Source organism: Pipistrellus kuhlii, unplaced genomic scaffold (assembly GCF_014108245.1).
Source record: "Pipistrellus kuhlii isolate mPipKuh1 unplaced genomic scaffold, mPipKuh1.p scaffold_m20_p_7, whole genome shotgun sequence".
Taxonomy (NCBI): Eukaryota; Metazoa; Chordata; class Mammalia; order Chiroptera; family Vespertilionidae; genus Pipistrellus; species Pipistrellus kuhlii.
In genome coordinates this window covers 10991682-11014419 of record NW_023425573.1, presented here as the reverse complement: position 1 = coordinate 11014419, position 22738 = coordinate 10991682, and the positions used below count along the sequence as shown (strand labels likewise).

The 22738-nt window shown below is 46.5% G+C and overlaps 1 protein-coding gene across 9 annotated transcripts; it reads left to right on the top strand.

Annotated features, from left to right (window-relative positions):
• Positions 1-595: 595 nt before the first annotated feature.
• Positions 596-22415, top strand: CASP8 (caspase 8). 9 transcript variants are annotated; one of them, XM_036421623.2, is made up of 9 exons: positions 2828-2885; positions 2916-2937; positions 8207-8543; positions 11793-11898; positions 12716-12854; positions 13774-13955; positions 16249-16390; positions 19987-20485; positions 21911-22415. In XM_036421623.2, exons 3-9 carry the CDS (start codon positions 8239-8241, stop codon positions 22044-22046), a joined length of 1509 nt encoding a protein of 502 aa, XP_036277516.1. In that variant the 5' UTR covers positions 2828-2885; positions 2916-2937; positions 8207-8238; the 3' UTR covers positions 22047-22415. The 9 variants fall into 9 exon arrangements, with proteins under 9 accessions (XP_045431359.1, XP_036277518.1, XP_036277519.1 ...); XM_045575403.1 differs by lacking the exons at positions 2828-2885; positions 2916-2937 and adding an exon at positions 596-708; XM_036421625.2 differs by lacking the exons at positions 2828-2885; positions 2916-2937 and adding an exon at positions 835-969.
• The last annotated feature ends 323 nt before the right edge of the window (positions 22416-22738 follow it).

Sequence of the window (22738 nt, the reverse complement as noted above, 5' to 3'; positions counted from 1 at the left end):
AGCGCTCAAGTTCATTGCTTTTCCAGCCCATTGCGTAGTTCAAATCCTAAGTGTAGAGGGAAGGAGAGCTAGCATGTTATTGTGGAATAATCCCGTGTTTGGTCCAACAGGACTGAGTTGGAGTCTGTTATCAGTGTGAGTCTCAGTTTCCTCTTCCATAACACGGGAGAGCAAGACCCTGCACTTCTGTAGAGACAACATGTGTAAAGGAATGCAGCAGCATCTAGGTAGGTACTGCATGGTTGCCAGCGTTTGGTTATAAAATGCACACTGTGAAAACAAAAAGGCATGAAACCCCTAAGGAAATTCAAACAGGAAACGGAGAGAGGAGTGGATGAGGATGAAGAAAAGCTGGGGAGGACCTAGGGCTCAGGGTCGGGGCACAGATCTCCATCCATATTACCACCAGGCTCGACACTACACTGGCACCGGTGACTCATCACCTGGGCGTGTGGCCAGGGGCGCCACAGGGTTGTTACCTCAGGGCTGGACCAGCCCAACACCTGCAGTTGAGTGACTGCCCGGGAGGGACGATCCCTCTCCCCAGACCGCCTTCAAGGGAGAACGGCATCACTTCCTGTCTTTAAAAAACGACAGGGGTTATTACTACTGAATGCACTCAGCAAAAGTTCTTTCTGTTGGGCTGGTTTCTTTCTAAATCACCAGATCCAGCCCTTCTGCCGCGGGAAGTGTATGCAGAGTTCTCTGGTGAGTTTTTAAAAGTCTTCATAGTTTACTGGTGAATTGGGAAATGTGCTGAAGAGAGGAAGTTGAGACGAAAGTGAAAGAAAAGTTACTGGAGGCAGCTCCACCCCCCTTTCCTTCCTGCTTTCATTGTGGGTTTGTTTTTTGTTTTACCCCTCTGGTTGTGTGGACAAGCCTTAGGAAGTGGAGCATGTGGCATTAGGAGATCAGGGGGCCTGGCTCCGGAACCTGGTGACTATGATGTAGCTGGGACAGGTGGAGCAGGTGAGTGCCCGGGGCAGCCTGGCTTCTGGACACCACGTTGCTGGGACTTGCTGAGAGAGGACGCCTCTGGGTCCCGCCAGGATCTCCACGTGCCTTTCTCTCTGGGCTACAACCTCTGGCCTTGCTCCTTCTTAGCTCTGGAAATCTCCATTCCTCTGCTGCGCTTCTCAGCTGTCTCCTCAGAGCCTCGGCGCCTCAAGCATGGACGGTGTCTCTCCTGCTGGACCAGCTGGGAGATCCCACAAGACGTTATGTTTTGTTTCCTCTCCATTTGTCCTGGGGCAGAGGCTAAGTGAGTCCAGCTGTCACATCCCAATTCCCCTGTCCTTGGTCTGGAAACCCCACTGTCCCCCCCTCCCCCTGCCCCGTTCTAGGTTCTTTCTTGATCCCAGCTTCCTACCCTCGGAGGTTCCCAAAAGACAGCTCCTGAAATCTTTTGATCCATATCCCTGTCCTTGCTTTGTCCCCTGGCAGGTGCCGGGAACACGGGGCATGAAAGATGCAGCCTCTGCCCTGTGAAGCGCAAAGCCTAGGGCAGGAGCAGGTCACAGAACAGAGGGACAGGGCTGCAGCCGCTGGTGATCAGGAGGAGTGAGGGTCGGGACTCCCCCTGGGCCAGGATTTAGCGCGCGAACACAGCTGCATTCTGTGGCTGTTTTCACTCAGACTTTAGGAGCAGAATCGGGGGTGTGAAGGTCACGGGTCTTACCACGCACCTTTACCGAGGCCGCCTCGGGGGACGAGATGTGTCCAGGCACCTCACTTAATCCTCTGAGCAGTGAGACGGGCCTACATCATCTGGAAGCTTATACTCCACTGTGTGTGTGTGTGTGGGGGGGGGGGGGGGAGAAGTTGCAAGAAAAGAGGTGGTTGTTTGTTTGTTTGTTTCTACTGTTAACATCAGAGAACATCTCAACTGACAGACAGCAGGAAGGCTGGCTCACATGTGTTTTGTTCACCGTTACGTCTCCCAGGCTCCAACCACGATGAGGGCCCCAGGGAAGGTTGGCTGGGTTGATTCCAGGGTTTTCTAAGCCACCGAGGGTGGGATCTGGTGGCCGAGGGGCCCCTGGAGGTGACCCTGTGTTTGAGTGTCGATGGGAAAACCACGAGACTTAGCTGTGGGAGTTGGCACACCCTCTGTGAGCTGTGGTGAGGGTCCCCACAGTTTGCAGATCTCAATGCCTCTCAGAAGTGCTCAGTCAATATTTATTAAATGAAAACATCAAAGTTATATTTTTATTGATTTCAGAGAGGGAGTGGGAGAGAGAGATAGAAACAGTGATGAGAGAGAATCATTGATTGGCTGCCTTCTGAACACTGAGGCTCAAGCCCACAACCTGGGCCTATGCCCTGACTGGGATTGAACCCTGATCCTTTAGGCAAAACATAAAATTTATGATAAGCCTAGACTATTGGTAAATTCTGGAAGTATGAAATGAAAGCAATCTTACTCATCATTTAGTCCAACTTTCTTTCTTTCTTTTAATATATTTTATTGATTTTTGACAGAGAGGAAGAGCGAGGGATAGAGAGTTAGTAACATCGATGAGAGAGAATCATTGATCAGCTGCCTCTTGCACATCCCCCACTGGGGATGTGCCCACAACCAAGGTACATGCCCTTGACCAGAATCGAACCTGGGATCTTTCAGTCTGCAGGCCGACGCTCTATCCACTGAGTCAAACCAGTTTCGGCTAGTCCCGCTTTCTAATTTTGGAATCTGATAATGAGACTTCCCCTCCCCCCAAACACCCATACTTATATAGCTAAAGGTAACAATTTCTTGGTTCTATGTGAGCCTTATGAAATTGTGGGAGGAGCCAGAGTTAAAACCGGAAGTCAGTCTGTTCAGCTTCATTGGGCTCTAACTCTTGCCTTGGCTAGACCAGCGGAGAGCAAGCAGCGGTGTGGGTCCAGGCTTGTGAAGCAGCAGCCGGGCGGGCCCCAGGATTTGCCTTTGGTAAGGTCAGTTGGGCCCCTGGGGAGGAAGGCCTTTGCTTCTAGGGCTTTCTAGGCTGCTGGGGATGGGATCTGGTGGCTGTGGGCTCCTGGAAATGGGCCTTGTGTGTGAGCCTAGTGCCCGTGGCCCCACAGATTGCATATCTCAAGGCCTCCTTAGCTAAGGTTGATGCATTTCTATATATATATATATATTTTTTTTTGAAATGCTCCAAGTACTGTGATCCTTATGTAGGTGAAACTTGTCAAAGAATAGAAAGCAAAAGTTAAATCTCGAAGAACTTTGGCAGATTCTGGGGGATTCCCCACTCAGAGGTGGCCATCCCGGCCGGGAGGGAATGGCCACACTGTCAACTACGGGCGGGGCCGGAGAGCCATTTTCAAGTCCTGTTGAACTGGAAATGAGATGCAGGCTTTTGTCTCACACGATGACTGCAAGTTTTGGATTTCTTGTCCCCTGTTATCCACATTCCTAAAGGATCTGGGATGCTGCTAGAATATTGCTAGAAGGATTGTTTGTGAGTAGATGAGGTTTATTTGTAGTTAAATCATGGCCGTAAGGCAGTGGTGGATTTGAGGTCCAAATTTAGGCTCCCGCATGTACTAGCTTGGTTTGTAAGGTTTGTATAGTTCCCTGCTATAGGGAAGTTAATAAGAATTCTTGTTTTATGCTTTGGGTAATTTTTTGGTCTTTTAAAATTTTTTAAATAGTTTTAATATTTAAAAAATATAATTATACTAGAGGCCTGATGCATGAACTTGTGCATAGGTGGGGTCCCTTGGCCTGGATCGAGAAAAGGGCGGGCTGGCCGGCCGGGAAAAGGACTGAGGGAGGTTGGCTGCTGTTCTGCCGAGGCTCGGCCAGCGGGAAGGGCCCAGGGCAGTTGGCTGGCTGGCCCTGCTCCCGTTTGGGTGGGGGGAACAATCGGGGTGAGGCTGGCTGGGAAAGGGGTGGCGGGCATTTGGGGGAGTTTGATCGGGCCCACATGGGGTCATTTGGAAGGTGCCGTGCTTGTCATAGCAACCAGTGGAGCTCCTGAGGGGACAGTTTGCATATTGGATGTTTTCCTTCACTGGCTTCCAACTGCAATTAGAAAAAAGTAAAAATCTTTTCATCGTCTATCACTGCAACCTTCAAGTGAGACGCTCAGATCTAGCCTCATTCATCTCTTACTGGCTCTTTTCTAAACTGATTTCTCACAATAGAAAAAATGAGGATAATAATAGCAATTTTGTCAGAGTCTAGCAGTAAAAATGAGACAAGAAAACATGTTTTTTATATTTATATGGATTATATGTCATAAATATATATCTCAAAAAACCTATTTACCGTAATATGCTTTCAGGCATAAATATCTTATAAAAATATTAAAGGTACTCCTCTATGTAATGCGAACTATGTATGTGAATTCATTGTTGAACAGATACTTTATAACCGAAAGCCAAGCAAACCTCCTGGAGAGGTTCCCCTCCCCACCCCGCTCCTCTGCCTTGGAGTGTTACTTCTACTGTTTTAGGATCAGAAAAATGCAACGAGGAATGTTTTTTTTGTTTTTTAATTAATCTGCCCGGCGGGTGTTGTTCCGTGGTTGAGTGTTGACCTGTGAACCAGGAAGTCACGGTTCAATTCTGGGCAGGGCGCATGTCCGGGTTGTGGGCTCAATCTCCAGTGTGGGGAGTGCAGAGGCAGCCAATCCATGATTCTCTCTCATCCCTGATGTTTCTGTCTCCCTCTCCCTTCCTTTCTGAAATCAATAAAAATATATTTTAAAAAATATCAATCTCACCATGTTTCTAGCTCATGAGTTTGTCCAGTAAACGGAGGTCCCAGGGTCCCTATAGTTAGGACCAAGTGCCAGCTGCAGCCTGTGGTTAATGGTGGAAAATCTCCTGCAGGTGATTGCTTTCCAGGCACTGAGACTAGAAAACTAAGTGACCTAAACAACAAACAAACAAACAAACAAACAGACTGATTGTCAGTCATACCGGTGTGTGCTGGGAGCCCTGAGCCAGGAAAGAAACCTCACCAGCATTTTATAGTGGCCATTTTGATTCGATGCAAAAATCACTTAGAAAACATTGTCATGTTACTGCAGAGATAGTAAGATAGATAGCGACATGAGCTGACTACCGAGGACAGGAGCCCAGCCCCAGTCATGCTCTAAGTAAACTCATGTTCTAACTACAGGGACCCTGGCACCTGCGTTTACCGGACAGTCTCCTGAGCTAGAAACTTTGTTCGATTAATATTTTAAAAACATATATATATATTTTTATTTATTCAGAGAGGAAGGGAGAGGGAGAGAAAGAAAAACATCAATTATGAGACAGAATCATTGGCCTTGAATTGTAATGTACATCCAGGGTGGGCAAAGTAGGTTTATAGTTGTGAGTACATGAAACACAGAGTTTATTCTTTTTTTTTTTTTAAAAAAGATATATTTTATTGATTTTTTTACAGAGAGGAAGAGAGAGGGATAGAGAGTTAGAAACATCGATGAGAGAGAAACATCGATCAGCTGCCTCCTGCACACCCCCTTCTGGGGATGTGCCCGCCACCAAGGTACATGCCTTTGACCGGAATCGAACCTGGGACCCTTCAGTCTGCAGGCCGATGCTCTATCCACTGAGCCACACCGGTTTCAGCAGAGAGTTTATTCTTAAATTCTTAGTTGTTAATTATTGTATTATAATTAATAATAATAATAATTCTCTTTTTTCCTCTAATTTTTTTCTTCTTTCCCCATTTTAATTTTTCTTTCTCTCCCCATTTTTTATTTTTAAAAAATAGTTCTTTATTATTGAAAGTATTACATATATCACCCCTTCCGCCCCCCCCCCCCCATTGACCCTCTTCAGCCTGCCCCACCCCTTTCCCCAGTCCTCACTGCCTTATTATCTATGTCCATGTAGGAGTCCTATTTAAAAAAAACAATAGTCCCTTTTCTATTACATATTACTGCCCCATTTTTCCCAGTGCAAGATTTATTTATGTTTTGAAAATTTGTGGATTTCTCCCTCCCAGAATATTTGCTTTTACTTAAATACATTTTATCAACCTTTCTTTGATGGCTTTCGGGTTTTCTGTTATACTTAGAGATGTTCTTCACTACTGTAAGATTATTTTTAAAAATTCTCCTGTCTTATCTTAGTATTTTAATTTTAAGGATTTAATCTTTGATCCATCTGCAGTATATTTTGATGTAAGGAGTTCAGTTAGGATTCAGCTGTCCCAGAAGTCTACCCATTTGTTGGAACACCATGTGTTTAAAAAGCCACCTAACTGTGAAGAGCCTTTTTTTTTTTGGTGATGTGTTTGATTGGGCCATTTTTCATTGTTAACTTCTAATTAACATGTTAATTTATAATTTCATTGTTAACGTCTAATAGCCAGAGAACATAGGCTATATTATTTCTGCTTTTTGGAAATCTATTAGAATTTTCCTTGCGGACAGGGTTTTTTCTGTTTGTTTGTTTTTTGTTTGTTTTTTCAAGTTTCAAAAGGACTTAATTTATTTTTAATTTTTAAAAACTTTTTTGGGGCTTCTTTTTCTTTTCTTTCATTTTTATTAAGGTATTATATGTGTACATTTATAATCTTGACCCCTTCCCCTTTTTAAAAAAATATTTTTTATTGATTTTTTTTTACAGAGAGGAGAGGAGAGGAATAGAGGGTTAGAAACATTTATGAGAAACATCCATCACCCTATTGGGGATGTGCCTACAATCAAGGTACATGCCCTTGACCAGAATTGAACCTGGGACCCTTCAGTCCTCAGGCCGATGTTCTATCCACTAAGTCAACCGGTTAGGGCTGTGGACAGGGTTTGTGATTGTTAAGTGTGTGTGTGTGGGGGAGGGGATGTGTATACACCTGAATATGCAGCCTGATCCTAATTTTTGTATAAATGTGTGTGTGTGTGTGTGTGTGTTGTATGTAATGATAACTGGACCATATTATAACCGTTTTTAAAATTTCACCAAAAAACCCCACTGGTTTTATAATCAAAGTGCAGATAGGAAGGTGATTTTTAAAAGGCTCACAGTCTTTTTAGTCAGTTAAAAAAAAAAAAAGTAAAACTTACTGTAAGGGCCACCAACGGAGGAATGCATGAGGCCAAAGTGGTTCTGGATTATAAATTTATTAATTCATCTGGATACCAGATAGGCTGTGCCCCCAGGTGGAGCCAGCACCCAAAGATGGGAGCCAAAGGTTTTTTTTGTTTTGTTTTGTTTTTAATATATTTTATTGATTTTTTACAGAGAGAGGGATAGATAGTTAGAAACATCAATGAGAGAGAATCATCCATCAGCTGCCTCTTGCACACCCCCTACTGGGGATGTGCCCACAACCAAGGTACGTGCCCTTGACCAGAATCGAACCAGGGACTTTTCAGTCCGCAGACCGACGCTCTATCCACTGAGCCAAACCGGTTTGGCAGCCAAAGGTTTTTAAGGGACTGGGTGGGCAGAGAATTCTCTGTGCAGGTCTGGATCCTGGGAAGGACTGCAGGGAAGAGGTGACGGTCTTTAGCGAGTGGAATGTCTGTTGTGAATGTGGCCTAAAGGTCAGTTTCCAGAGGAGGGGGGGAATGATTCAATTATTTGATCAGACCTAACACTTACCTTCATGTGCAAATCAAAAGTATTTCTATTTTAATATCATATGTACAGAATATATGGATCCTGGTTCACTACCTTTGCTTAATACCTCTGAGTGTAATCAGGATTTGCATTTTCATCCAAGAATATTAGTAAAATACAGGGAGCTTAAAGAGCCAGGAACCATCTGCTTTGCTTTAGGAAGGAAAGGAGTCCAAACAGGTCAAGGTTACTTGAGGTCAAGGAACGTGCTGAAGGCACAGAGTCTGTAGGATCGAGGGGATGACGGAGCCGGTTGGAAAGTTCAAGGTTTCCTAGTCCAAGATTCTCACACAGCAGCTCTCCAGGCACCTCTGAAGGCAAGGGAGAGTCTGAGTGAGACTTCAACAAAGCCTTCTTCTGCTTTGCAGAGAGTTGGAGAACCACTGCTTCCAAGTATTTATAGTTCCTACTGCACCCTGATCACAACTCTTCTGACCACTGGCTAGTTTATATAATAGATCGACCACCCCAAACAGTAAGCTACTTGAGAGCAGGAGCTTGTTTGTTTTTTTCTTCCCTGTACCTACAGCAAAATGTCTGACGTGTATGGCAAATGCCATAGCATTTGACGAGGGAACCAACCAGGTATTGGTACTTTTCTTCCTCATCATAATGTTGTGTGTTGACCTAGGCTACAGCTACCTTTGACTAACACGGACGAGCATGAGTTTCAGCAGCTGTCTGTATGAAATTGGGGAAGCGCTGAACAGCTATGAGGTGGCCGCGCTCAAGTTCCTGAGCCTGGACTACATCCCACCAAGGAAGCAGGAGCCCATCAAGGACGCCTTGATGCTCTTCGAGAAACTCCAGGAGAAGAGAATGCTGGAGGAAAGCAACTTGTCTTTCCTGAGGGAGCTGCTATTCCGAATCGACAGGCTGGATCTGCTGGAAAAGGGCCTGAAGACCAGCAAGGAGGAGATGCAGAAGGAGCTTCAGATCCCGGGCCGGGCTCAGATCTCTGCGTACAGGTGGGGGCCATCTCGCAGGCTCAGCACGGGAAGTGGGGGGGGGGGGGGAGCGGACACATCTCTGTGGGAGAGTTAATTGCAGGTTGTTAGTGTAGAATGACTTTGGAGGCTGTGGGAAGATGGCTTCTTATTTCCAGATGAAGAAATGTGGAGACCTGATGTAGAATTCAGGAAGGAAAAAAAAAAAAAAAAAAAGCTCAAACCATAAAATAAAATTGTAAAGTGAAACATTACCTGCAAGTATGCTGCCATTAAAATAGACCTTTTCTAAATGTTCTAACTCTCTTTCTGTGTCTGTTGTCTTGGTATTTCTGTTTTCTTGATGCCCACATTATGTGCTTACTTTTTATATATGTACTTTTTATATATATAAAAGCACAAGCCACCAGTTGACCAGTCACTACGATGATGTGCACTGACCACCCGGGGGCAGACACTCAATGCAGGAGCTGCCCCCAGGTGGTCTGTGCGCTCCCACAATGGGCAAGCTTAATGCACAGTTGGGCGGGATGAGTGGGAGTGGCGTGGTGCCAGGCCAGGGTTTGGGCTCCTCCCCAAGCCACCTGCCATGGCCCTATCCCCGCAGGCCATGCCAAGGAACCCCACTAGAGTATTCGTGCACTGGGCCTCTAGTTTTAGATATCGCGTCACTACTTTTTACCCAAAATCCTCTCGCCACTCACTTGTGGATGACTGGAAATTCTCAATGGAGAATTTCTCACACTTGCATTATAGAATCCTCCAATGAGGGACATGCTGCCAGGCGTTCCAGGGGCCAGGCCAGAGCCCTCAGAGACTGCTTAGCCGGCGTGAGGCCTGCTGCTGCTCAGAGAATGACGCTGACGTGGGTGTCAATCCTGCTGCCAAAGGCCTTGCATCTCAGCCCATCCCCACCCGTGGGAGACTCGGGTAACTTAGGGTGATAAGTCACTTCCTGTTACATCTTTGTGATTCTCAAAACCTAAAAAATAGAAACACATTACCTACTTCTCTCTCTCTCTCTCTCTCTCTCTCTCTCTCTCTCTCTCTCTCTCTTAATATATTTTATTGATTTTTTACAGAGAGGGATAGAGAGTTAGAAACATCGATCAGCTGCCTCTTGCACACCCCCTACTGGGGATGTGCCTGCAACCAAGATACATGCCCTTGACCGGAATCAAACCTGGGACCTTTCAGGCCACAGGCCAACGCTCTATCCTCTGAGCCAAACCGGTTTTGGCCTTACTTCTCTTTTTTAAAAATCCTCTGTTCTCGATAGCCTTCGTCTTGTAGAATCATCAATCTAACCCCTCTCTCCATTCTTCCTTTTGTGTCTGTTGTCTGAATCTCCCTCTTCCTGTAAGGACCCAGTCATTGAATTAGGACCCACTCGAATCCAATATGACCTAATTTTAACGAGATCACAACAGAGAGACCTTTTTAAAATAAGGTCACATGGATGTGTTCTGGGTGAACATGAGTTGGGAAGGAGGACACTATTCAATACTGGGAACTTTGGTTTTAATAGGATTGAGAAGTTCCTTTAAAGAATCTTTAAACACCAATTAATCCTAAAAAGCAACATCCCCCAAACTAGGACCTGGAAGGTCTCAGCTTGTGCCCACCATCTTGGTCTTCTGGAGGCTGTTAGCTGAGACAACCCGCCCGTGCCAGACATGGCCTGTCCCTCCTATAGGGTCAAGGGTCCCTGCCAAGGGCAGGATCTGTCTGTTAAAATATTCAACATGCTAGTTTGGGAGTGGGGGTGTGTGTGTGGAGCCAGCACAAGTATAAGCTACTGCTTCTTCATTGTTTATCATTAGCCAGTAAATAAAAAATACATGTGTGATCACTTTCCATTTATAAGAAAACACTAGACATTTAAAATGTCAAAGTAGAACTGCTACCTAAATATAACCTATCCAGGTTTATTTGTAGACAGAGATGGTACAAGAAAGCTAGTAGGTTTCAATATGAGGAAAGTAAAAGGGAAAAATACCTGGTAGTAAAGTTAAAAGGGACAGTGGCTATAGATTGGACCCAATCTTGGCCCAAGCGAGAAAGCTTTAGCAAAATACTCCTAGGGTAGAGGTTCCACGAGAAGGATGAAGCAGATGATAATACTACTTTTATTTTCAGGACTTTAATTTTCTAATTTAACTTTGAGGTTAATGTGTTTTTGCATTAAAGTTGTTTCCTTTACAACATAATAATGAAAGTTGGATGACTTATAAAACATTCCTCTTCTCATTGAACAAGCATATCCCCAAATCCTACCATAGGTTAGGAAATAATAGTGCTGTGTGTCGAGCACTTAGTGCGTTGCCAACAACTGGTTTGAGGACGGCAGGTAAACTTATTCATGTAACCCCCAACACGGTCCAACGAGCAGACCCAGAGGCATCTGCGGTCCACAATGAAGACAAACGTGTGTAACGTGTCTGAAGTCACACAGCTCGCAAGTGGTGGGACCCAACATCCTTAGTCTGGGTTCCAACATCCTTAGTCTGGGTCCCCCTGCATTTAAACACTCTCCCTCACATCCCTCCGAGCTTATGGGATCAAACCGGGCCTGGGCCCTTCTCTCAGGGGATTTAGAGAGCTTGATAAACAGAGGATTTATTTGTTCATCTTTGGGCGACACAAAGGCGCAGAGGGTGAATGCACTCAGGCTGTGCTTGAGCTGTTAGTGGATGAGTGGTTGTCTAAAGAGAGACAAGGGAGCAGGGGTGTGGTTGGGGGCTAGGCACAAAGGGGTGAGGGGCAGGGCAGCTGGGTGTGCTCAGAGAAGAGACAGTGGGAGGTGGTGAGGAGTGACCAAGATGAGGGGTTAGGCTGGGCTCAACTCACAGAGGTTCTGAGTGTCTGACCTTCCTACGGAAGGCGATGGCTGGGAACCCTGACACGTTCTAATTAGGAAGCGATGATCGGATTTGCATTTTGAAAAACGTCATTTCCAAAATCAAAGCTTTCTTGTTGCAACGAGATCTCGAAGTTATAGTGAAGACGACGGGAAACCACAATTTGTGGAACTGACATGAATTGAAGGACAGTTGGTTCAATTCTGTGTAGGCTGGATGGTGGGGCATGAGGCAGTGGTCTTCTGTGTCACTATGCCAGCCCCTCCCCAAGAATTCAGCTCCCACCCCTGCCACGAGCTGGCTTTCTGTGGAAGGGAGGCCATGGGAAGCCTGCCTTCTGGGGCGCCTTGTATCATGGGAGGAATTATTTAAAAAAGCGTTTCTCAAGTGTCTCCGTTTCCCACTGCAGGGTCATGCTTTTCCAGATTTCAGAAGACGTAACTGCACAGGAATTGAAGGACTTTAAGTTTTTTTTGAACCAGGAGCTCTCCAGATACAAACTGGCAGAAAGCATGGTAAGACCTGGTGTCATGCCAGGATCCAGTCCCGGGAAAGAGCCGGCCGGTGGGCATCGCTGAGGCTGAAGCGGGGGCTACTCCGGGAAAAGCAGCCCGATTCTCACCTTTTAGCCCGGGCTGAAGAAGAAGATGTGACCCCTTTGTATGCTCCGAAGTGCTCCTCACAGTAATGACCAGGAGCAAGGCAGTGTCAGGAGAAGAGAAGAGGGTTGTGGGACTCGGCAGAGCCACGAGAGACAGGTGTTTGTGTCTGATGTGGTTTTGTGTGTCTAATGTGTGTGCATGTGTGTTCATATGTGTGTGAGGTGTTTCTGGATGTGTGCATATCTGTGTTCATGTGGTGTGCTGCAGGGTTTGTGTGTGTGTGTGTGTGTGTGTGTGTGTGTGTGTGTGTCTGGTGTGGTATATGCGTGTGTGTGTGTGTGTGTGTGTGTGTGTGTGTGTGTGTGTGTAACACTAGAGGAAATGTTGGGTGTGAGGCAGTTCCCAGGCTGTCACCATGGGGGCCATGGCTGTCTCAGCGTGCACCTCTGGCTGTTTCACACAAAGGCGTCACAGGTGGTTTTAGCGCAGGGCCCAGGTCCTGGGGAGTGATATTGTGACTCCTCTGTCTTCTCTACTTCTGGGCAGAAAACACGGAAGTGCCTTGCTAGCAGTATATTGGCTTGGAAAGACCAGGCTGTCCTCTCAGGAGAGTCTGCTTGGGAAGCGAGGGTGGTCCCTTGGGTTGGAGAAAGGGCACGTAAAAACAAATCTAATCTAAAAGTCAATATGGCCCAATTCCGTCTTCCAACTTTATGTCTCCTCCTTCTAGAGCTTGCTTGATATTTTCATGGAGATGGAGAAGAGACTCATCCTTGGGGAAAGAAATTTGGACACCCTAAAAAAAATCTGTAGACAAATCAACCTGAGCCTGCTGGATAAAATCAGTGCTTATGAAGAATTAAGTAAAGGTAGAAACAACCTCACAGTTGTGAACCAGCAAAATGTATTAAAAAATATATTTTTATTGATTTTTTTACAGAGTGGAAGGAAGAAGGATAGAGAGAAACTTTGATGAGAGAGAAACATCAATTAGCTGCCTCCTGCACACTCCCTACTGGGGATATGCCCACAACCAAGGCACATGCCCTTGACTGGAATCGAACCTGGGACCCTTCAGTCCGCAGTCCGACGCTCTATCCACTGAGCCAAACCAGTTTCGGCTGATTAAATTGTTTTTTTCTTAATAGATATTTTTTATTGATTTCAATGAGAAAGGGAAAAGGAAAGAGAGAATCTTTGATCAGCTGCCTCTTATATCCCCCCCCCCTACACACACACTGGGGATCCAGCCCGAAACCTGTGCATGTACCCTGACCAAGAATCGAACTGTGACCTCTTGGTTCACAGATTGATGCTCAGTCATTGAGCCACGCAGGCTGGGCAGGGAGTTGTGTTTTGTTGTTGTTTTTTTAATCTTAACCTCTTAACAGAAGTCCAGGTGAATTTTGAAGTGGTGGTACCTGGAGATGTTTTCAAGACTTATTTAACTAATTTACTCTTAGATATTTTCATTGCTTCCTCTCTACAACCCCCTACCATCCATGTCCACATCTTAATGGACCTGCCGTCAAGTACTGGGACGAGGGCTGGGTGGCTACTTCTTGTCACCTCTGCTCTACCCACTAAAAGATGTGTCTAGAGACACAAACTATGCGGCCTCAGGCCCGCCAGCCTGAAACAGACGCTGAGTTATTCAGCGGTAAGAATGGGACTTATTCTGTGGATTGTAAGGATATGAATTTTCCTGTTAGAAGGGACTTATGTTATCCCAGGTGTTGCATGTTTTTTGACTGAGGTGCCTTCTCTGCCACGTGTCGTTCCCTGCAGAGGGAGGGTCAATTTCAGACTATCCTCGAGAGCAGGAGAGTGAGCCCCAGGAACAAAACTGTGAGTCGCCGCGGGAGCAGAACTGTGGGCCCCGGGAGCAGGACACTGAGTCCCGGGAGCAGAACTGTGGGCCCCGGGAGCAGGACACTGAGTCCCGGGAGCAGGACTGTGAGCCACCGCAGGTATGAGGAAACCTCCCACCACTTCTTCTCTTTGCATTACAGGTCCTCCTTAGAGTATTCCTTAGCTTTTGTAGCTTCCCGATAAACTAGTAAGGAGAAGAAACATGGTCACTATTTTGAAGACTAGAGAAAACATTCACAGAACGACAAGCTTCAAGTGTGACCTTTTAACATAAAGAAAACGTTATTTCGGGTTAAATGTTTATTTTAAAACCAAAGACAAAGACCCTGAAACTGTTGGAGCAGAGGGGTGAGAAGGCCCCAGCTGGGCTCTTTCAGCAGCCGCAGCAGCCCAAAGGCAGAGCCCAGCAGGACTGGGGAGAGCAAAGCCGTTTCCTTTAACTTGACATCTCAAAACGGTTTCTCCTTGGTGACCGGGTGCAAGTGGCAAACGTGCGTGATCTAGCCATCTCTGTGTTCTCACCCCAGAGAGCCAGCCCAGGAATGGATTTCTAGACATAAGCACTCCTGCGTGTGTAACCCTCAGCGACCCACCGAACCCATTCTGACTCATAGCCCAGTCACGCCTCTCTGTGGAGGGGAGCAGAGGAAACCCTGAACGCCAGGAGTCCAGCGGGAGACTTAAAATTAAGCCTAGAGGACAAGTTACCGGTGGGCTCCTGAACAAGTTACCGGACCCCTTTCAGTCTGAAAATCAAGGATTATTTGTCAGGGAGCACACAGTAGAGTAAAGCACTCTACAGGCATTGCCCCAAGAGCAGCTAAGGATCCTGGGTGCAAGAGAGATTGGATAACTTGCTCAAGGTTTTAAGGTTATTAAGTACTAGAGGCCTAGTGCACAAAATTCATGCACTGGTGTGTGTGTGTGTGGGGGGGGAGGTCCTCAGCCTGGCCTGCACCCTCTTGCAGTCTGGGACCCCCTCGCTCCTTACCTCCTGCCTGCTCACTCCTTACCGCTGCCATGGAGGTGGGAGAGGCTCCCATCACCACCGCTGTGCTTGCCAGCCATGAGCCTGGCTTCTCAGTGAGCAGCATGCCCCCTTGTGGAAGTGCACTGACCATGAGGGGACAGCTCCTGCATCGAGTGTCTGCCCCTTGGTGGTCAGTGCACATCACAGTGACTGGTCATTCCAGTTGTTTCACTGTAAAGGTGCTTACACATTTATTATACAGATGGAACTACCTGAGAGTCAGTGTGCCCACATGAGGGGTCCTGGATTGTAAGAGGGTGTAGGCCAGGCTGAGGGACCCACCAGTGCATGTCAGGGCCAGGGAGGGATGCGGGATGTTGGCCAGCCAGAGAGGGACCGTGGGAGGGATCCAGGGCATGTCCGGCTTATCTTGCTCAGTCCTGATCAGCCAGACCCCAGCAGCAAGCCTACCTAACTGGTTGGAGTGTCTGTCCCCTGATGGTCAGTGCACATCATAGTGAGCATTTGAGTGGCCTTAGCATATCATTAGCATATTACGCCTTGATTGGCTGAACCGACATCCAGACGACTGGACACTTAGCATATTAGGCTTATATTATATAGGATACAGCCAAGAATCCCTCACACCTCCAAACCAACCTCCCCACCCCAGCTGGGAACCCCTTTCTCTACTGGAAAGGAGCTGCATGGATTTCTCAATAAATGTTGGATATCTTTGCACTGAAACAGCTCTGAAAAAATAAGGCCAGCCCAGGGCTACCACTGACGGGTAATGTCAGGTTCTAGAGTCTGGAAACTGACCTGCAATAGCCAAGATCTGCCTGCCCAGTGCATCTCTAGCCCCCTGTCCCTGTGGTCCTGAGAACCAGATTAATCCATCAGCTTTAACAGTCTGGGGACTCACTGTTATATGTGAAGGGCAGACCCTCAGCCGTTTGCCCAAAAACAGGGGTGAGTTGATCAGACAGCCATGGAAATCACAGAGTCATGGAAGGGCAGACCAGAGACAGCCCTGAGATGTTCATTCATTGAACAACTCCTGCTTGAGTTCTCACAAATGATTGAGTCCTGGTTCCTGACTCAGATGTCATCTGCCTTGAGCAGAGATGAGGACAAATAACACATTATGATGACAATACAAATGTAAGTGCAAGGTGCTCAGGAGGCCCAAGTACTGGGACATTAACTAGACACACTGCAGGTGGGGCAAGAGTCCGGGATCCTGTGTGAGGAGAAAGGAGCCATCTTGTTAGGCAAACAATGTCAGCTTGGGTGGGAGTCACTGAACGAGCCCACTCTGGCTCAGGGGCCAGCCGAACCTTGGACCAGGGAGTTGCTTGTCAACATCTCAAGTGTTTGACCCTCAGTGTCAGCTCCTGGGTTGTGTTTTTGTTTTTCAGACAGCGGACAAAGTTTACCGAATGAAAAGCAAACCTCGAGGATACTGTGTGATCTTTAATAATTATGATTTTAGCAAAGCACGGGAGAACGTGCCCAAACTTCACAAAATAAAGGATAGAGATGGAACAGACTTTGATGAAGGTACAGTAGAATCCAAAAGATATATAAAATATTTCTTTTTAAAAAAAAATATATATTTTATTGATTTTTTTACAGAGAGGAAGGGAGAGGGATAGAAAGCCAGAGACATTGATGAGAGAGGAACATCAATCAGCTGCCTCCTGCATACTCCCTACTGGGTATATGCCCGCAACCAAGATGCATGCCCTTGACCGGAATCAAACCTGGGACCCTTGAGTCCGCAGGCCGACGCTCTAGCCATTGAGCCAAACTGGTTTCGGCAACAAATATATATAAAATATTTCTAACTAGAGGCTCTGTGCACAAAATTTGTGCACTCGGGATGGGGGAGGAATCCCCTCAGCCTGGCCTACGCCCTCTCACAGTCTGGGACCCCTTTCTCCTTACCACCCGCCTGTTCACTGCTCCTTACTGCTGCCAAAGAGGTGGGAGAGACTCCTGTCACTGCCACTGCGCTCGCCAGCCATGAGTCTGGCTTCTGGCTGAGCAGAGGGAGCACACTGACCACCAGGAGGCAGCTCCTGCATTGAGTATCTGCCTCCCAGTGGTCAGTGCTCATCATACCTACCAGCCATCCAGCCAGTCAGTAGGTTGGACAGTCACTTAGCCTTTTATATTCGTGCATGGAAGAGTGTGTCCCTCAGCCCAGCCTGCACCCTCTCCAATCTGGGACCCCTCGAAGGATGTCCGACTGAACCTACTGGGATTGGGTCTAAATGGTCAGTCCCTCTAGGACTGCTGGCTCCCAACTTCTTGCCTGCCTGTCTTCATGACTGCCCCTAACCACTTCTACCTGCCAGCCTGATCACCCTCTAGCTACTCCCCTGCCAGCCAGATTGATGCCTAACTGCTCCCCTGCCAGCCTGATTGCCCCTAACTGCCCTCCTTTGCAGGCCTGGTCACCCTTATCTGCCCTCCCATGAAGGCCTGGTTCCCCCCCAAACTGCCCTTCCCTGCAGGCCCAGTCACCCCCAACTTCCCTTCTCTGCAGGCCTGGTCCCTTCCAACTGACCTCCCCTGCTGACCTGGTCCCTCTCAACTGCCCTCCTCTGATGGCCATCTTGTGGCAGCCATATTGTGTCCACATGGAGGCAGCCATCTTGTGTGTGGGAGTGACTGTCAATTTGCATATTACTCTTTTATTAGATAGGATAGAGGCCTGATGCATGGGTGGGGGCTGGCTGTTAAGCCCTGAAGTGTCCCAGATCAGGATGAGGGTTCCCTTGGGGTGGCCTGGGTGAGGGGACTGTGGTGGTTTGCAGGATGGCCACACACCTTCGATGACCCAAGCAGAGACCCTGGTATCTGGGATTTATTTTCTTCTGTAATTGAAACTTTGTAGCCTTGAGTGGAGGCCAGGGCTGGCCAGGAAGCTTGGCTTCCTCCATTGCCAGGGAAACCCAAGCCTCGTGCTTGCTCTGTGGCTGCAGCCATTTTTGTTGGTATTTATTTATCTTCTATAATTGAAACTTCGTAGCCTTGAGTGGAGGCCAGGGCCAGCCAGGGTGTGTGGGAAGCTTGGCTTCCTCCATTGCCGGTGAAACCCAAGCCTTCTGCTTGCTCTGTGGCTGCAGCCATCTTGGTTAGGTTAATTTGCATACTCACCCCTGATTGGCTGGTGGGTGTGGCTTGTGGGCATAGCAAAGGTATGGTCAATTTGCATGTTTCTCTTTTATTAGTGTAGATTAGGGGTGTCGAACTCAATCAGAGAAGGGGCCAAAATCTAAAATCCAGCCTAAATCGCGGGCCGAATGGTTTACTGAACAGTCATAAACTGTCATTGTGATGGAAACGCAGCGGAGTGCAGTGATGGCAGCGCGGTGCGGGCCACATTGCAAGGCCTGGCGGGACGGATTTGGCCCGCGGGCCTTGTGTTTGACACATGTGGTATAGATAGATGATGCTGTATTGAATACTAGACATATATATGCTAGGCATGTATTTCAGGTGCTCTCATCACACATACACATACTCACCGTAACTATGTGTGGAGATATGTTATTAGCTTGTCTATTGTAATCATCTCACTGTGTATATCATCATATTGTACACCTTGAATATATACAATTTTTTATTAAAAAATAAATAAGACAGGCAGCCTAGTCAGTGTTGAAAGACTGGCTAGATCTATGAACACATTTGAGGGAAAAGTAGTGTTAAGCACATAGAAAACAAAGCAATAAAAATTAGTGCAATTACTAATTCCAGGAAAGACAAAAGTTTCATAAGAAAGGAAGCACAGGACTTTTCAAGATGGCAGCAGAGTAGGTGGATCTTGCTCTCACCTCCTCCCAGATCCCAATTGGGAAGACAACTAAATTGGGGAGTGATCCTCCTGAATTACCAACTAAAGACAATCTACAGAGGAGACTTATAACCAAGGGCTGGCAGGAGGTGGGGGGATGTGAAGGGGTGGCTGAGGTTAAAGGGATAGGATCAGCTTCAAGAGGCTCCCCCTGAGGGGCGTAAAGCCTAAATCCCAGGTGTGGCTCCCCAGACCAGAGCGCCAGAGCTGGGAGCAGGTGCCCACATAGCATCTGGCTGTGAGAAACGGCAGGGTTTCCGTCTGCCAAGGAGAGCCTTCTGGAGACAGAGGCACCCTGCAGTGTTTCCCAAACTTTTGACATATGTGTACCCCTTCTATAATTTTTGTAACGCTGAGTATCCCTCGTACTCATGAGAACGTAGAATTAGGCGCAGCTAAGCACGGTGCAACGCGTACCCCCACCAAACTCTTCCCGTACCCCTGGGGGTACGCGTACCATACTTTGGGAAACACTGTTCTAAAGGATCATTATGCAAAATTCTGTTGGCAGCCAGGCACTCACTCGGGCTCTGGCAGAGGGAGGCCAGTGCGAACTGTTGGCTGAGGAGAGTCTTGGGTGTGGTTTGGAAACATGGGAACCACTGCCAGGATGCCTGTCCCGAGTCATCCTGTGATACTGCAGCAGCCTTCTTTCTTGGGTCGGGCAATCAGCCTGGGGAAAAGCTGTTACCTCATCCTCAGGAATCCTTTTCACCAGACCCTGTGGATCTTAAGCCCTGCTGAGGAGTCAGCAGCATTGGCTGGAGCCAAGAAGTCTGGGAAAACTCAGGGGGTGTCAGTGACTGGCTTTGGGGTGGAATCATCCCCTTCCCCCCCCCACTTTCCCATGAACCAGACTGGCTCTTCCCTTTCATATAGGTAAAATTGTATACTTAACTATGCTCTAAGACAGATGTTGTAAATATCTAAGACAGAGCACTAAGTGAAGTATACAATTTTACCTATATGTTCCCAAAAATTCTAGTTTAGCACTTCTTAGTTGGGATTCAGGAATCTGTATTTTAACAACTCCACCAGGTGATTCTCATCATGAGAGAAGTTTGGGAAACACTGTTGTAGACTAGCTGGAATAAGGCAATGGCCAACAATAGTATTCTACTTTTGTTTATTGCCTCAGGACTGAGAAATTTTTTCCAGCTAGAATCTAGCCACTAATATAAAGGATCTTGTTCTTAAGTTCTGGTTCAAATTCTTATCAATGCTCTCTTTAGCTCTGGCAGTGGTCTGGGTACTGTTGGTGTAATATGACTTTTTGTATTTCACTTTTCAGAAGCTTTGAACAACATCTTTAGTGAGCTTCATTTTAAGGTAGTGCGTTACAAAGACGCCACAGCAAAGCAAATCTGTGAGATCCTGGAAAGCTACCAAAGCAAGGACCACAAAGACAAAGACTGCTTCATCTGCTGCATCCTTTCCCATGGAGACAAGGGCATCGTCTATGGCTGCGATGGGCAGGAAGCCCCCATCTATGAGCTGACCTCTTACTTCACTGGTTTGAAGTGCCCTTCCCTTGCAGGCAAACCAAAAATCTTTTTTATCCAGGCTTGTCAAGGGGATAACTTTCAGAAAGGCATAACTGTTGAGACCGACTCAGAAGAGAATGATGCTTATTTAGAAATGGACTCATATCAGAAGAGAAATATCCCAAATGAGGCTGACTTTCTGCTGGGGATGGCCACTGTGAACAACTGTGTTTCCTACCGAAGCACCGAAAAGGGGTCCTGGTATATCCAGTCACTGTGCCAGAGTCTGAGAGAAAGATGTCCTAGGTAATGCCTGTCTACTCAACCCTTCATTCACCTATACATGTCCAGCTGTGGGCCTCATAGCTGTACTTTCCTTTTCGGTTGCAAAGTGGGAAAGAGGACAAGTCTTAACATCTTTAGTCACAGATAGAAAAAAAACAGAGATACTTACTGAGAACTTCCCCTTTTTTAGCATCTCAAAGGACAGGCAGGGTGTCAGATGGCTGGGAAGGATGGTGAAGTCATAAAGTCTAGCTCTGTACTGGGGCAGAATCATGACCATGCCACCTTCACTAGAAAACATCTAAGAAGTCTTCCAAAAAGACAATGACCCATTTCAATGTGTACTATCCTCCAGCTAATCAAAAGTTCCATAATAGCTAACCGGCCTCAAACCTTCTTGGTGTATTGTGAGAGAAAAATGTGGAAGAGCAGAAACCCTTTATTGTTGTACTCATCTGGCCTGACTTAAACCCACAAAATGTAGGAAAATCGCCTTTCCTCATTTAAATATCCCACAATTCTTTTAGTTATATGAAGTTTTGTATGTCACAGTTCACCCAAAGGCACACACAATGGACAGATAGATAGCAAGGAATCTTCTGATGGGTTCCTTCTAGTTCAGTATTATTATGTTTAAAGTGTATAAAGAATGAGAATTTTCTATGGTGGATAAAGGAGTGAACCATAACATCAACACTATGTTTGCATTTTGCGATTCAGACCATGAATCTTGCAAGGTTGGGGTGGGGTTAGGGGCGGGCTATTTGCAGAGGTGCATGAACAGGTTGCCCAATTAAACTGGATAGCAAGGCTGGTGAGAAGGGTGGCTGGCTGCCGGAGACACTGGATTTTCACTTCCCATAGGTTTGATTCATCATGGATGAGTCCACAGAAGCAATGTCAATTTGGGGCAGAGGATGTTAGGGATTGAGGAGATGATGGGGGCAAGTAACATAGAACCTGGAATAGAATGAGGTACAAACAGATTAGGAGGGGAAGAAACCAAATCTCATGTTAACATTGAGGTTTCTGATGATCTACAGAGATCCTGAGATAAGTTATTAAGCTCTGAAAGGTCTTGGTTTAGCAACTTATTATTTCATCTGCTTGATGTTTCTTTTTAAATATTCTTTTTTTTTTTTATTAATTTCAGAGAGGAAGGGAGAGGGAGAGAGAGATAGAAGCATCAATGATAAGAGAGAACCAAAGATTGGCTGCTTCTTGCACGTCCACTACTGGGGATGGAGCCCTCAACCCAGGCATGTGCTCTGACCGGGAGTCAAACTGTGACCTCCTGGTTTATAAGTCAATGCTCAACCACTGAGCCACGCCAGCTGGGCTCTCCTGACGTTTTGAGAGAAATAGCTAGCATAAGCACAGCAGATGGATGGGTTTACCAGTGCTTTCCCCTCACAGATGGTCACAGTGCTGTGTTCTGTTTTACAGGGGTGATGACATTCTCACCATCCTCACTGAGGTAAACTTTGAAGTGAGCAGTAAGGACGACAAGAGGAATATGGGGAAGCAGATGCCACAACCCACTTTCACTCTGAGAAAAAAACTCTACTTCCCCCTTGATTGATCTATAACACTATGCTTAATTTTTGTAATATTATGCTTTTACTTTATCCTATCATTTATTTGCATAACACTATGCTTAATTTAATTGTTAATAAGATGCTGCTTCCCCCTCCCCCATTTATTTTATGTTGTTAATCCTCACCTGAGGATATTTTCCCCTTTTCGATGGGTTGCTTCCTGTAAGCCCCAAGGTACGTGCCCTTGACCAAATTGAACCTGGGATCACCCCCCAGTTTTTGAAGGCAGAGAGGGGAGAGAATGGGAGTCAATACAATTTAATTTTTAGGCAAATTGAAGCCTAAATTTCTGGCTTTGCAACAATAGCCATAAGCATGATTTTAATTGTATTTTTAATTTGATAAAATAGTTTTTAAAACTATAGTAGATACAAAGTATCTACATTACAATGGTTCAAAAACAGTAGCAGAATGTACTCCACACATCTCTGATCTGCTTTCAACTCCAAATCATTTAATTCTCTTCGAATCAGCGGTTGTCACCTAGTAGTCAGTCCGTGGACCCCTGATGGTCCGTGAGGTCCAAAAGGTTGGTGATCTCTGCTTCAAATTGTTAAGAATTGTGCTCCGTGGATGGAGCACGGCCTGTGGACTGGAGAGTCTCAGGTTTGATTCTGGTCAGGGGGTGTGCAGGAGGCAGCTGATCAATGATTCTCTCTCATCATTAATGTTTTTC

Excerpts from the sequence above, each read along its gene's own strand:
- CASP8 (XM_045575403.1), top strand. The coding sequence starts at position 8,239 with ATGAGTTTCAGCAGCTGTCTGTATGAAATTGGGGAAGCGCTGAACAGC. Across the intron at positions 16,391-19,986 it reads TGGAACAGACTTTGATGAAG|AAGCTTTGAACAACATCTTT; the intron begins GTACAGTAGAAT and ends TTCACTTTTCAG. Across the intron at positions 20,486-21,910 it reads CTGAGAGAAAGATGTCCTAG|GGGTGATGACATTCTCACCA; the intron begins GTAATGCCTGTC and ends TCTGTTTTACAG.